This window comes from Gigantopelta aegis, chromosome 3 (genome assembly GCF_016097555.1).
Source record: "Gigantopelta aegis isolate Gae_Host chromosome 3, Gae_host_genome, whole genome shotgun sequence".
Classification (NCBI taxonomy): domain Eukaryota; kingdom Metazoa; phylum Mollusca; class Gastropoda; order Neomphalida; family Peltospiridae; genus Gigantopelta; species Gigantopelta aegis.
Genome location: NC_054701.1, coordinates 73959100 through 73975451, shown reverse-complemented (window position 1 = coordinate 73975451; position 16352 = coordinate 73959100). Strand labels below are relative to the sequence as shown.

Genomic DNA, 16352 nt, shown 5'->3' with positions numbered 1-16352 from the left:
CACAAACATATATGTATGAGTATGTATTTACAGATGATATCTACATACATTTGTACATCAACATATCACAAAATGTAATTGGATGAGCTGGGCTTTTACTAAATAATTTAATATTATTTACAAATAGACATTTGTCATCAAATTTACATAATGTATATACTTCATGTGAAAGTCTATTTTTTTAAAAATAAGCTCACTACATTTTCACTTCTTGCTTTCTTTCAAAAAGAACAGATATAATGTTGAAAATAAATATAGTATCAACAATCTGCATTTGTCACTAATTTTTACACAATGTATGATTAATGTCAGATGGAATATATTTTTTTAAAATAAGCATACATCACTTCAAGTATGAATAAAAAGAATTTATATGTTCCAGTGATATCTAAGGAGAAATATAAAGAAAAGTGTTCCATCATTAGCACAGATTTGGGTTCCAGCAAGTGGCGGTTAATGTTTTTATTATTCTATCAAATGTTTCTCTCTGTGACAAAAAAGATATAGGCAAGCGAATGACTCATAGTATTTTGTTTTCAGTGTTATGTGATCAGTCTTTCACCTTTCTTTGAGAACTCTGTTATTTATGATTTTAAAGTTTAAAATTTAAACTTGTTAATATTTACTGTTACTGAGGTAGTAAAGATACAGATATGTACATAGTAACATCTGAAACAAAAGTATAAGAACATGTTACATTTGTAACTTTGGGAACACTTTGCAAACTTGTGCCATTAGGATATTAGCTGAGTGGCTTCACATTTGCCTCAAGCGTAACTTTGTAAGAGGTTTCAGTAGTTAAACAAAATAGGACCAATTGTTTAACAACATTATCAGAGGCGGATCTAGGGGGGCCCTCTCCTACATTTGCAACAGTTATATATTTTATTATATATTAATTTTAATTTTTTTACAATCCCCCTCCAAAACTCCCCCAAAGTTCCCTTGGCATTTCGCCTCATGTCATTGGGCCCCCCTAAATGGATTTTCTGGATCTGCCACTGATTATTATTACTTAGTAACAGCAGTTATACATACTTTATTTCATAAAGTATCTTTGTCCAAAAAAAAAATGCATTCATCTTGGAGGAGGGACCGGCCTCGGTGGCATCATGGCAGGCCATCGGTCTACAGGCTGGTAGGTACTGGGTTCGGATCCCAGTCGAGGCATGGAATTTTTAATCCAGATACCGACTCCAAACCCTGAGTGAGTGCTCCGCAAGGCTCAATGGGTAGGTGTAAACCACTTGCACCGACCAGTGATCCATAACTGGTTCAACAAAGGCCATGGTTTGTGCTATCCTGCCTGTGGGAAGCGCAAATAAAAGATCCCTTGCTGCCTGTCGTAAAAGAGTAGCCTATGTGGCAACAGCGGGTTTCCTCTAAAAAAAAATCTGTGTGGTCCTTAACCATATGTCTGACGCCATATAACCGTAAATAAAATGTGTTGAGTGCGTCGTTAAATAAAACACTTCTTTCTTTCTTTCTTTCGTCTTGGAGGAAAGCATAATTTCTGACAAAACTCGTAAGTCCATTTTTATCATTTTCGAAATGTGCACCTATATTTAGAAATAGAAAATATCCTTGTATAAGGTGATATAACAACCCTGCAATTAAGCAAATGTCCACGGCAAAAAACATGCCGTGAAATAAAATTCTAATATAGTAATTAGCAAAAAGAGTGCCTTTGAAGAATGAAAAATTCCACAGCATTTCTGAATCCTGTAGGCAATTGCAGGGGTTGTATACATATCATTCATTGCGTTATTGGCTATTCAGTTTAATAAGTATGGCAGCCATCATTTTCAGAAGCATCATTTGTTTGCTCTGTAGAGCAGAATGATCTGTGACTTGTGCATTTTATGAGAGTGGGTTACAGTATTATAAACAGGGCCATAGCTAGGAGTTTTGTGAGGGTGTGTGTGTGTAGATGAATTCTTGGAACAAACAAGCATACCTAAGTCCTCAAATCTGTCCCGGAGCAAGTCACTGGCTATCCACAGACAGGCCCCGGGACGGACATGCTCGAAACTCTAGTGGTATATGAGCATGTTAAAATTATTCGCACTCGCACTCAAATGGTTAAGTAGAGGATTTTTCAAGTTTCTATTATTTTTACCATATTTTTTGTCCCCCTTGCTCCCAGCTAGCTACAGCCCTGATAGGAGACATACGATACTGCATCAAGGCTTTAAGCTTATTATATATAAGATTAATGGACACAAGAGCTAGTTTGTTGTAATGCTGGTTCTTAATCTTATATTTCAGCAGTGTTGTCTTTTAATATTGCTGTTGTTTCCTTTTGGCTTCATCCTGTTACCTTTTGGCTCCATCCTGTACCCGATTCCTGGCACGTTTTACTCTAGGGTTAGAATGAGCATGTCTAACCTCGATTGGATACGGGCAAGATACAATTATGTACCCTAAACACTGAGATTTGGTATTGATATTAGAAACAGAATGTTAGTACATACATGATGTTATCTTTTACTTTTTTTAAGTACCTTTTAAAAATTATACAAATTTTCATATCCATGAGTTAGATTTACTCATCATTTTACTCAATTTTGTTGACCAGTTTATTAAAGGCGATGTCATACAATATGAGTGCTTTGAACAAGAATAGCCATTAGAATAGTGGATTGTGCCAAGACAATGTTATGATTTCATTGGTTGCTATGCAATCGGCTATTCTTGTATGAGACACTCGTATCGTATGGCATTGCCTTAAAGTTGATATAGTAAAACACTAAATTAACTTGAAGACTTGTAAATCTTAAACTTTCATACAATACCTTATATGTTATAATACACCCAACAAAAAACATTACTACACTCAATAATAATTCTGTATTTGTAGAGATCAGGAACCAATTTTACAAAACAATCGTAAGTCTAGTTTTGCATGTAAATGTACGCCTAAATCCCAGTTTGTATAACTACAAACAGTACAACTAATATAGTTTGAAATATACATATTTTATTTGATTTCGTCCTTACACCACATTCATCTTTTGTCATAATGTAATTTTTTTGCATAAAATAGACGACAACCGTATGTTAACTTTAAACTTATGATGTTTTGTGAAACTGGCTCTTAATCTTTCCAGTATGTTGGAATATGTTATGGTACAGTATATATTTTACCGCACTTTGACCAAATATCTGAGTTAATTATTAAATTCACTTATTTTGCTATTCTGTTATGTGCAGATGAGCAAACAGAATTACAAAGTAGAGTAACAAATAAATTTTTAAATGTATTGGGCCAAAGTTACAAGGCATGTTTGTTTTTTATCTTATACCTATACATTCAGCCCATTAAATATACCTGTATGTACTATATCATAAAATATCAAATTTTACTATGACACAAAATATTTAATCTTATCTAATTTATATAGTACATACAATTATACAAATTAGAATAAACTACTGTTGAGTCATATTGTCTCCATTAAGTTGTGCCATTTGGGATTTTCCCCCATTTTAAAAGTAATATGCCACCTACTGTTTATTTACGTTCCAAGTCTTATAGATGTGTAGACAGTCGAGTAACTAAGAAATTTTAAGTATATCCAAGTTTTTGTTACATTTTACCTTAAAAATTATTTTTTCTACACAGGAATCAAAATAGGACAAAAACACATGACCCATATGTCAATTAAATATTTGTAGTTTTCTTAATTTATGGTGATCATGGCCAAAATATATATCTTGAAGTATGCATGTTCATTTTGACATACTAGTGAGTGACACCACACATCAATTGTTTTTCTATGGAAGCAAATATGGGCACTAAAATTTGAAAACGTAAACTAAGGATGTACGTAGATCAACAGAGTTTTACTTTAAAAATATTTCTATTACTACAATATATACCGGTATAGTCAGTATTATATTTGAATAAATATTAAAAGAATATTTAGATAAAAAATACAAATAGAAATAACCAAAACTATTTAAAAAACAAAAAAGTAGTTTGTTCTATATTTTAACCACCATGCAGCAATCTGCTGACTGCTAAATCAATAAAATATTTATAAAATCAGTTCCTTTTTTATTGATTGCTTTGAGACATAAATTCAACCAAGCAAATTGGCTTTAATTGCAGCTATATACTTTGTTCTTATAACGTTTTGCGCTTCTATACTTGAAAATAGTAAATAACACGACTCAACAGATGTACAATTTTTCGTTCAGTGAGCGGGGCTAGGCCGATTGTAAGCACGTGTGTACTTTTGATTGCATCAAATATGTAGATTTTTCTGCATTGTTGGTTCAAGTAACAATTAAAAAGTTTCTTCAACTAATAATTATAATATAATTACAAAGCAGTTTTAAAATATACTAATACAATTATTAAGTACCTTGAATCACCAGGGACCCATGCTACCAATTATATATGTAGTTTTAATCTAACACATCAAACATAAACGACAAGAGGATTCCAGTTATATGTTCAAACACGTCTGCCATCATGTATTTTGCTCAGTGAATATTAAATATACAGTGAAACCTGCCTAAAGAGGACCCTGAACAAACCAGAATACTGTCAAATGTCCCGAAATTGCTAAATTCTAACATGCGACCCTCTAAACAGCGGATCCTGTCTAAATCTAATAAATATTAGGTTCCTGGCATGATCCGGTTTAGACAGGTTTCAATGTATATGTAGTTAATTTGTACTTTCTAATGGATGACCTACTGATAGCCTAAGGATGTTAGTTCAATCTTGAAAAGTATATATAGCTTATAAGCTATCTATCTAGGTTTCTCTCCCTTTTTTTCTTCTTTTTGTTTGAGTGGAGTGTCTTTTTTCGGGGTAAGAGTCTAATTTCTGCTTGATGAACTTTTAACTACATACATTGTAAACACTTATGTTCATTGGATCACCTTCTCAAAGGTCCACTATTCAAATCTTGATTCAGAATCCATGTTTTTTCTTCTTCTGAATGATTATCAATGTTCTGAAGCTGTTCAGTCATGTATCCTCTTTTCATTTTAACTTGATTCTGTTCATTCTGGAGAATCTAATTCCGATTCCCGTCCGTCTCTGTTCAGTCCTCGTATGTGTACATATTGCACTGTTTTTGTGTTATAGTTTATTTGGGGTCCAGGGTTTCCAAACCAGGGTTGGTTAAACAATCCTTCAACCTCTTCTAGAGTTTTGCCTTTTGTCTCTGGTAAAAGCAATGCCAGAATTATTGCTCCAAGAAATGCTAAGCAGGCGTATAGCCAGAATGTACCTGTTAAAGAAAGGGTGGGGGAAAATGTGTTAAAAAGGTTGATTCTTACAAAAACATTTTCACATGGTAAAAAAAATACAATGCAGTGCTATGAAATCAATTTATATTGATCCTACAAAATCTTGGTCTAATACATTTTTTTTTTGTGTGGGCTATTAAACAAGGATAAAAAAAATGTAAAAACCAAGATTTTTTTGGAATTCTGAACTTTGTTTTTTTGTAAAAACCTTTTCATGCACCAGCAAAACAATTTTCCAGATGTTTTTTTATCCAATGTTATTTTATCTCCACAAACAGTAAATTCAACTGTTCAGAATATTAAGTATCAGAGTATTGTCGTCAAAATAATGCATTTAAGCCAACTTTGCATAAAAAGAAAAATCAATGAAAATACCAACCATATCGAGTAAGTGCTTCAGTTAAACTTAGAAAGGACATCGACACAGCCAGGTTACAGGTCCAGTTAGTAAATGTAGATACTGATGTTCCCACACTTCTTGCCCACAGTGGGTAAATTTCAGAGTTGATAGTCCATGGCATAGGACCCATGCCTTTAAAAAAAAAAAAAAAAAAATCAGAAATACTGATGGTTTTTATTTTTCACTAACATTAACACATTCTGATAGTTAAATGGCAATTCTGTTTCAAATTATGTAAGTATTATAACAAAACTTTAACCATACCCAACCAAAAAATACCCCCCTCCAAAACCTACCCAACAAATACAAGCATCCCTCCCAATCCCATTGATTTTTGTTAACCACTCCTACCATTTAAAAAACAACAACATATGCATACAAGTAAATTGAGGACATTTCATGCTTTCAGTCAAATGTGATTTATACATATATTTCATTCAGTGATTTCTGCAGTCATATGGTACAAGTTGGGCTAGTGAAACTCATGTGATGTGAAATTGCAGAATTTGTGAGATGAGATATTTATCATATTTGAGTGAAAATATGAAATTTTCTATTTATTAAATAACTTTTGTTATTTTACCTCGATTCTAAAAATGCCTACAAGAAGTGTATTGATGCTGTCAAATCTTTAAAATCTTTTAAAAAATAACACTTAGTGTAATACATGTACATCTTGCCCTCCCCAGTTTAAAAACTCCCAACTCCTCTCACCTCCCCCCCCCCCCCCCCAACACAAACAAAAATAACACAAAAACATTCGCATTAAAATACATGTACATTTAGATTAAGTAAATCATGGATAATAATTAAATGGTTACATTTCCCCATCTGTGGAGTACAGTGTTTATAGATTTTGACAAACTTAATCATGTAACTAGGTTTTGTATTCATCACATTAATGACTGTATACCAATCAGAGGCGGATCTTGGGGCTCAGGGGCCCGCCCCTCCCCCCTAAATTTTGCAACCGTTATAATTTGATTACATATTATTTTTTTATTTTTTTTTACGATCCCCTCCAAACCTCCCCGAAAGTTCCATTGGCATTCCGCCTCATGTCATTGGAGCCTCCTAAATGGATTTTCTGGATCTGCCACTGCCAATTGCAATGTTTCAGGAGTTAATAGCCTATTCAGACATCACACGAAAAAGGTGTTATTTCCACTAGTGATTGATATCACTTATTTCACTGAACCATACCAAATATATGTACTGTAATTACAAAAAAAAGGTATTTGTTAAGTGAAATCATTTATAAGAATCGGATGAATATAGGTAGAATTGCCCAAAGGCAATATGTCGAAAAAAATACAAAGGGAATATGTAATGAAGACACGATAATATCTAATGTAAATTGAGTAGGCTTCTTTTTTCAAAGGTATTAGAACCATTCAGAATGCCCCAGGTTTCATATTTTAGTTATGGAACAAATTACAATGGGAAAACAGTAGGTCTACTGGTAAGGATCCATCCAAAAATATCTTACATCTAAGTGGGCATATTATTAATCACTGAGCTGAATCAGGCACCAAACTGCTTAAATTGAGAAAAAGAAGAATATTTTCATGCAGTACTTGTATATTTAAGTCATCACCAGTGGGGATTCCAAGTGTGAATGAACCCCATTTTGGCCCTTTTTTCCAGTTCTTTCCCTTAAAAAAACATATTAGCCATACAATGTACTACTGTATTATAAAAATCCCCCCCCACCCTATTCACTTAAATAATTGCTGATAATGCCCATAATATCAACACTATAATAATAAGATATGTTATATATATTATCAAATATAGTTTGTGCAAAGATTTATGACTTACCAGGTGCAAAAAATATAAGATACATGACGAGGCCCACCATTGGCATCCACGAATAATTAGTAGGACAATAGTCGTACGCCCAGGTGAGAGGTCCAGGCAGTGAAGAAGCGTTACACCGGCCCGCAGTGGACAGCCAGGGGTTGTCGTATGTTGTTGGTAAGCAGGACGAGTTCCCAACAGTGTCGTCCACACTCATGTAGCAGTACCCACAGCTGAGGTCGCGTCTGCAGTCATTACAGATTCTACAGGAAAAATGTTATTTGATATGTCATGTCATGTCATATCGTATCATATCATATCATATTTGATAGTATAAAACAAAGATAATACGTGTATACCTGTCTGTTATTAATAATAAATGGCTATTGAGATGCAAAAGGGTATTTTAATTTTGATTATAATATACTTCGTTTCTGTTGCCCCTAACCCTCCCCAATAAATTGTTCTAAAACTAATCATAACCCTGAAACCTACCATAGTAATTCCATCTCGCTAGCTACCAACCCCGGTCAGGCTGCCTGTACTCCCTTAGATTTGCCAGTGCGGGCGATCCTGCCTTCTCCCTACACCCCATTTGTTTCCTGTCCTGAACGGAAGATTTGGCATAAGTCAACACTTGCGCCCATGACAGGGGTGTACTACAACAGCTTGTTCTGAACGTGCACATGAAATCTCTTGATCCTGATCCTAAACTGTAATAACTGACCTAAATCCTAACACGATCGACCACGCAGAGAGCCAGGGGCCTAATTCACAAGGCTCACTTAAACTCTCTTAAGCAACATCGCATTACCCTTTGCATGTCTTTGCATTGTATTATTGCGAGAAGTTACGAAGTTGTGATAATTTAGTGAATCATGCAGCGTATGCAACGTCTATGCAAATATAGTTGCATTGCACTATGAGGCGAATAGGGCCTCAGGTCTGATACAATGCTACGGGACCATAGAGCTGACCCAGCACAGTATATCACACCAGCAATTTATAAATATGGTTGCCTCCATTTTCCACAATTGGACTAGACAAGTTTTTTAAAAACACTTCTCAATTATGTTTGTATCACAAGTAAACTTTAAGCACGAATGAATGAATTGATTGATGAAGAATGAATGAATGAATGAATGAATGTTTAAGGACACCCCAGCACAAAAATACACATAGGCTATAGGATGTCAAACAATTATAGGTCGTATAATATTATATGGAACTATTATTTGCATTAAACAGTCGGGGTTTCATTTTTTTTAAAAGCGCTTATTTATTGATGTACTACGCAAAACCACAGCGAAAAGAGCTGTGGGGAAAGGTTTAATACAATACAAAATCAAGGTAATAAACTTTAGGCAGTACAACTGTTGGCTATATAATTTATATGTTGGCCGATACAATCAGAGGAACACATAATACATTATACAACAGTGACCTGTAACGTGCACAGTGCGACAGTGCAGCTGACGGTTCCACAATGTCAACGGGTGGGGTGTTGAGAGCTGAAAGATGGAAGCCCACTGCTAACCAGGCAAGACTAACAATGGCACCTGTAATAAAACAAAACAGACTTTGGGTAAATGACAGATTCCACCAACTTGTTAACAACCTTATATTTTAGTAGTGGTGAATCTAGCTTTGTTGACAAGGTAGTGGTGATGATCACAGTTGTCATGTTTATTAAGGGAATGGTGTGACATTTGGTATCAGACTGTACATATACTAGCTCCTATGACTTGGTTATTATTTTTTATCCTGTTATAGGACCTACATGCCTTATTTTACCACAGATGAAGTGGAGGGTCTTAGACCCTACCTCTAATGCCTAAAGGAAGACTTTTGAAACATCTAAGATCGGCTTTGGATCCGAGGCTGTTAAAGTTTTGACAATGACAAGAGGTCACCAAATTGATGCTTAAACGGAAAGTAATGTCACTGATAAAACAAGGTGCCAAATACTGGCATATATATATATATATATATATATATATATATATATATATATATATATATATATATATATATATATATACACACATACACATAAAGAAAAACATTGAACACATAATATACATGTATTGGTGTTCAGTCAATTCACACTAATTTAATTTTGTGATATAGACCATTCAGGTTGAAGTCTGCCTAGTATGGGTACAGATCTCAACTATCTGAACCATCAGACCAGCCTTGTGCAGTGGCCTTGCAGCTTTCTAGTGAACCCATGCTAGGATACGAGACCAGTACCCACCAGCCCATTAGTGTTTGAGCCACATGTTCTTAGTCCTAGTTATATATATATATATATATATATATATATATATATATATATATATATATATATATATATATATATATATACTGAGACACAATGAAAACGCAAAACAGATATTTTTCAATATTTTGTTATGATTAATGAAAAATATATTTATTGGACTTAAAATAACAATTTATGAGACGAGGCCATTGATTGGTACTTTTGCCTGGATTTTAATCCTGGTTTTGTTCTCGTTACACATACAATAGCAGAAACACACACAATGGTGTGAAATGCGTTCACTATATGCTCAATCATGCTGCATGCAATGCACGTGAAATGCCAGTATGTGGACACATAAAAGTCACGTAACGGTGTCATATTCCTCGTCACATTAAGAATGCCATGACTCAGAGAAGAACAAAGGGAGCGAGCGTTGGGCATGGTTCAAGGGGGACCACGCAAAGCCAAATTGCTAGGACCTTCAGAGTCCATCCATCAACTATTGGACGACTTGTTGAACGTCATCACCAGACCGGGAGTGTTCGTGATCGACCTCGACCTGGTCAACGTCCCGTTACGACCCCACGCCAAGATCGGCAGATTCGACGGCACCACCTCCGTGACCGGTTCAGAACTGCGACGATGACAGCAAGCAACACGACAGGACGTCATGGAAGGCATATCCATCCGATGACGGTCATCCGTCAACTCAGAACGGCTGGACTCAGATGCAGACGCCCGTACAACGGTAACATCATGACACCGCGACATCGTGCTGCGAGACTACAGTTTGCTCTCCAGAATGGTAATCATCCACCAGCCTTTTACCGGAGCATTGTTTTCTCAGATGAGTCCCGTTTCTTTGTCTCCTTTGCCGATGGAAGAGCACTTGTGTACAGGAGACTCCATGAAGTTGTTTTTGCGTTTTCATTGTGTGTCAGTATATATATATATATATATATATATATATATATATATATATATATATATATATATATATATACACATACACATACATATACACATACACATACACATACACATACACATACACATACACATATATATATATATATATATACATATACATATATATATATATCTTAGATAGTTCTGTGATTGTGCTAAACGCCAATTATCCACTGAAACATACTGTGGATTAGTTTCTAGTCTTAAGGTTAGTCCTCTTCCCTACAAAAACATAGCCCCACACCTGATCGTTGTTGTTGTTGTTTGTTTTGTTGTTGTTGTTTGTTTTTTTTTTTTTTTTTTGTAGTATACATTATGTATATTTTTTATTCCGGCTTTCACTAAATCAAAAAAACAATCATCAGTAGTAACATGACACCGTCTTCTTCTGACGTATGCTCATCGATTTGAAACAAATATCTTCATGCAATTTTAATAAATACCAAAGCAATTTGCTATTGAATTTCAACAGATTACTCGTTCCAATGATTCTGTCTTATTCACATTCATCCTAATACAATTTTAACCAATGAGTTGCTGTGGATATTATGTTATTGATTACTTATGGTTCCACCTTAATTTGTACCAATGGACCACTACTTGTGATATTCCTCACCCATTAAACTTCCAAGCGTCAGTGGACGTCGACCAATTTTCTCGACCAAAAATAAGCCGACGAGAGTGAAAAGGAAATTGACAGCAGCTGTGACCGCAGACAGCCATATTGCAGCTTCGTCACTCTCTACGCCAGACATTCGGATGATCGTAGCGCTGTAGTACCTACAAAGAGAAGACGCTGAAAGTGGTGATTAATGGGAAAACAAGAACATAAACCGCAAACAAATCTTCACAAATACCCCAACCACAAACAAATCCACAATGTTACAATCAGAGTAAAAACATTTCACTTTTTTTTAATGACAACCCTCCAACCCCCCCCCCCCCCCACCCCCAAACAACAAAAACAAACAACAAACAAACAAAAAAACCCAACAAGAAACAAAATTTAAAACCCCAATAGCCAAAACAAACATTTACACAATTACCAATGAACATTAAATTGTTACCACGGTAATAAAACAATTTTATATTGTTATAGATAAACAAATGGGATGTTGAAGGGTATTTCACACGGGTTAATAGTACATTTGAAATTGAATTTACACCCACTTGACTGCATAATTCATTAATGTTTTTATAATATGTGTAGTTTAATAAAGGTATTATTTCATGTTTAAAATGCTGTGTATTTGTTATTGGAAAGTTGAGAATTGACATATGCAAATATTATAAAATTGCACTACAAAACTTTATCTACAAACTGAGACATGATATAACAACTTACATCACTGTGTTTATCCCTGCAAGCTGTTGAAAAATTTGCAGACTACAGCCTACAGCCAGAGCTCTGCGAATCGACGGGGTTTTTAACATTTGAACAAAAATTGTCCTGTGAGCTGAAAAAGAAAACATTATTTTCCTCCATTTTTCACAAGCGCTAAGAACACATTGTGACAAGCATTTCTAAAATAGATTATTTCTTAAACATCTTTATTCAAAATTAACGCTTTATCGCGGCATCTGCACCCCACTCACTAGATCCATTGTTGTTTGTACAGTTTATCAACTGTTCGTCAACAGACGTATCAACGTTTACAGTGATTTGGGGGGGGGGGGGGGGATGCTATTCTTTGTGTGTAATCGTATATATTCGGACAAATATTTTAACCATTACATTTTCTTAATGAAAATCTGAAAAAATTAGTAACAACACGCTTATGGAATAACTCTTATTCAATACCATTTGTAGCACAATAAAGCTTAAAACGCTCATTAATTATTTTTCGAAAGTAGATCTATACAGACGCCAAACGATCCTTTCAAGAGACGTTAATTCAGTTTTTAAAAAACTGGTAATTCATTTCCTCCTTTCTTTAAAAAAGAAAAGTCTCGGCATACTAACATTTGGACCTTTCTTCCTGCTGCACTTGATTACAGGTGAGTTTTATGGCATCAAACTCTTCTTCTATATCTAGCTGCCCTCTCATGGACTGAAGAACCCTCCTGGCCTTTTCCTCTTTGCCCTGTATGATCAACCATCGAGGACTCTCCGGCATAAACATAAAGCCTGCAAACTGTATGAAGGCTGGAATGCTGCCCAAGCCCAACATATACCTGAAAGCGAATAACATATACTATGGCATAATTAAAAAAAAAAAAAAGGAAAGAAGAAGATTTTAAAATAAATTTACTCGATGCACCTAACGGAGAACGAGCTCGCATATTAATTTCAGTGGAATTGGAACCCTATTAACGTGTTTTTTCCGGGTTTATTTAGATGTACACCCTGGCTATCTATAGCCTCTGTCTTCGTCAATGATTGAATTTAGAGCAGAACAATTTCAATAGTTAAAAGTTTATTTATTTGTATGCCATCACGAAATTTTGAAAGCTTTTAGAACAGTGTCTGCAGTTTTATACCCCTGGAAGTACCTCTGAACCTATCCTTCGATGATGATGCAAGCATAGATGATCGCATTGTCACAAATTACCTACTCTGTTTGGACGAAATGCTTAAAATATTTTCGACAGAAGTTGTTGTAATTTGCTTTATTCCTAAAAGGGAAATGATGAAAGAGTGTATATTTGCAGACATTGTCCACAGGAAACATCTCATTCCACCACGGGATACATACTCCCACGTTGTAATTGCGATCCTTTTTAACAGTTTACCTTCTCAAACATTGATTATAATACTCTGAAGCTACGACTAAAATACGTTGAAGTCGGCATGAAAGAAATTAAAATACCCACAGAACACATAAAATATTGAGGACTGTTAAAAAACATCAAATGTGTGAAGCAAGTGGAAGACTATGCAAATATTTGTTATGCATGGAGTTAGCTAGATGGTTGTGTAATGCATGGTTAGTTTTAATAGAATGTTAAATGTTTTATGTGCGTGATGGTGATAGAGGCGCCACAGCACTGGTGTAGCCAGAATTTTATATTGGAGGGGGGGGGGGGAACCTACAATGGGGGACAGCAAATTGTGTAAGAGTCATGCTTTAGGGTAATAGGAAAATATATAACGTGGTGGGGTCCAAAGAAAAGGTGTGATGGGTGGTGGTAGCATAAATCCTATATGCCCTGGCGAATACAGGTGTGTATACTAGATACCTAGAGCTATCAGCACATTTGCAAATGACACCTGTAGGTGTGAAACCTTTTAGCAACGAATATCATTTGGTCTCTGATTTAGAATTATTACAGTGAAAGAACTCAACATCACCCAGACTTTCCCAAAAATTAAAAATAAAGGTTCTACGTCTGCTATTTAAGCTCTCTCCGCCCCCCCCCCCCCCCCCAGCTGTAAGAAGAACTCGTTAATGTTTATGGCCACTATACAAGGGCTGACATAGGATACTTTCAGAAAGAAGCTGCATCTTTCGAAAAGGGCCCTTGGTCTACAATATTCTAAAAATACACTAGCATGCCTTGAGTACACACACACACCACCACCGCCACCACCACCACCACCACCACATCCTCAAGTTATTAAATAAAAACTCACCGCCATCCATTCACGGTATCCGACCCAAAAATCCCGTCTACAATATTGGCTATCAACTGACCAAATGCCACCATGGCAATGTTGGTGGATACCAAACTTCCTCGGACGTGGGAGGGCGAACATTCGGCGAGGTACATGGGGATGGTGGTCGATGTTAAACCTGAAATACACAACAAGACTCACTATCAATAACACATATTTAATTATTATATTATGTAACACCAAAAAACAAAAGAAAAAAAAAAAGAAGAAGAAAAAGAAAGGATTATTTGGTTAACAACACCTCGTGATATTTTAAACTATGGCTATTTAATGGATGTCTACAATTTGGTGATGCCGACATTTTGTTGAGAAAAAGAAAACGTAAATCTGCTGCCATGTATGCTATTCCTAACGACCTACCCCCTCCCCCCCCCCTTCCCCAACCCCTCCAAACACAACATACACTAGACATATTTTATATACGCAGTCCAGTACATATCATGGCCTGCGATGTACTGGACATGGGCACAGTTATTTAATATACTAAATTATATTTATTAGTTTTAAATGTTTTGTATGTAAACATGTTTCTTGAAACGAAAGGAAAGAAAATGTTTTATTTAACGACGCACTTAACACATTTTATTTATGGTTATATGGCGTCGGACACATGATTAAGGACCACACAGATATTGATAGAGGAAACTCCCTGTTGCCATTTCATGGGCTACTCTTTTCGATTAGCAGTAAGGGATCTTTTATATGCACCACCCCACAGACAGGATAACACATACCACGGCCTTTGATATACCAGTCGTGGTGCACTGGCTGGAGATCGATCCCATACCGACCGTGCATCAAGCTTTACCACTGGGCTACGTCCCGCCCCTTCTTGAAACGAGAACATCATATATGCTTGACTCAAACAGGTGTGTATACATTGTATATTGTCACAAGTATGTCAAATGTCGTCGTAAATGTCGATAAAAGTACCTCATTAGAAAAAGGACATATTAATTGTCATCAGCAGTGTGCTCGAATAGTATACGTGCGGTGTTTAGTGCGGCGTGTATGCAAAACGTGGAAAACAGACACAAAAATTGAGATATCAATAGCATTTCCATATATGACAGACAAAAACCGTACACCTAAAAAAACGGCTCTTTTTATTTATTATTATTTTTTATTTTTGTTATTGTCCCCAGAAACATAAGCAAGGTCAAGTTTGGGGCCTTGAATCATTGCTGTACATGGTATTAATGCATATATATATATATATATATACATAAACGATACATAATTAAAGCTATACACTCGTATATAATGCACTTATTAAAAAATATGTGTATACATGTGCATGTGCGTGTGTGTGTATATATGAGAGAGAGAGAGAGAGAGAGAGAGAGAGAGAGAGAGAGAGAGAGAGAGAGAGAGAGAGAGAGAGAGAGAGAAACGCAGAGACAGAGAGAGAGAGAGAGAGAGAGAGAGAGAGAGAGAGAGAGAGAGAGAGAGAGAGAGAGAGACAGAGAGAGAGAGAGAGAGAGAGAGAGAGAGAGAGAGAGAGAGAGAGAGAGAGAGAGAGAGAGAGAGAGAGAGACGGACGTGTGGAGTAACATGGATGAAGCCAAAGATAGACGAAAGGGAACACAAAGGGCGCGAGTGAAAAACGGCTCTTAACTACGTAATAATTTTAATTAAAAAACCCCAAAAACTTAAGAAACTTAAGCATTTATTATTTTTTAATGTAATATCTTAATATTTATGCTGTTTCAAGCTTCAATATGCAGGCATTACGTTTACAGAATAAATGTGATTCATGTTACGGTGTTCCTTTTTTCCTTTGAAACTACACTTTACAAGTCATTGTACTAAGTATATTGGGATTTTTTAAAAGCCACATATGTTCTTTCCTATGAACCTACACTAAGCACACATTATTAGACTGTTTAAAGAAACACACTTATGCTATAATGAACATATTCCAGGAAATCCATACTTTAAAACTTAAATTAGCTGCAAGAGTGGCCGATTACATATAATTGTTAAACCCAGTCGATGTTGTAAAGTACTGATAATTACGATTTTCACTGTGT

At 35.6% G+C, this 16352-nt stretch overlaps 1 protein-coding gene across 1 annotated transcript in view; it reads right to left on the bottom strand.

Annotated features, from left to right (window-relative positions):
* Positions 1-2836: 2836 nt before the first annotated feature.
* LOC121369063 (proton myo-inositol cotransporter-like) overlaps positions 2837-16352 on the bottom strand; it is a 109248-nt gene continuing 95732 nt past the window's right edge. The window contains exons 2-9 of the mRNA XM_041493892.1: positions 14278-14437; positions 12667-12878; positions 12049-12160; positions 11320-11483; positions 8913-9027; positions 7490-7731; positions 5648-5800; positions 2837-5249 (exon numbers count right to left, since the gene is read on the bottom strand). Of these exons, the coding sequence (XP_041349826.1) occupies positions 5020-5249; positions 5648-5800; positions 7490-7731; positions 8913-9027; positions 11320-11483; positions 12049-12160; positions 12667-12878; positions 14278-14437 (1388 nt within the window). The 3' untranslated portion in view covers positions 2837-5019. The remainder of the gene's footprint in view (positions 5250-5647; positions 5801-7489; positions 7732-8912; positions 9028-11319; positions 11484-12048; positions 12161-12666; positions 12879-14277; positions 14438-16352) is intronic.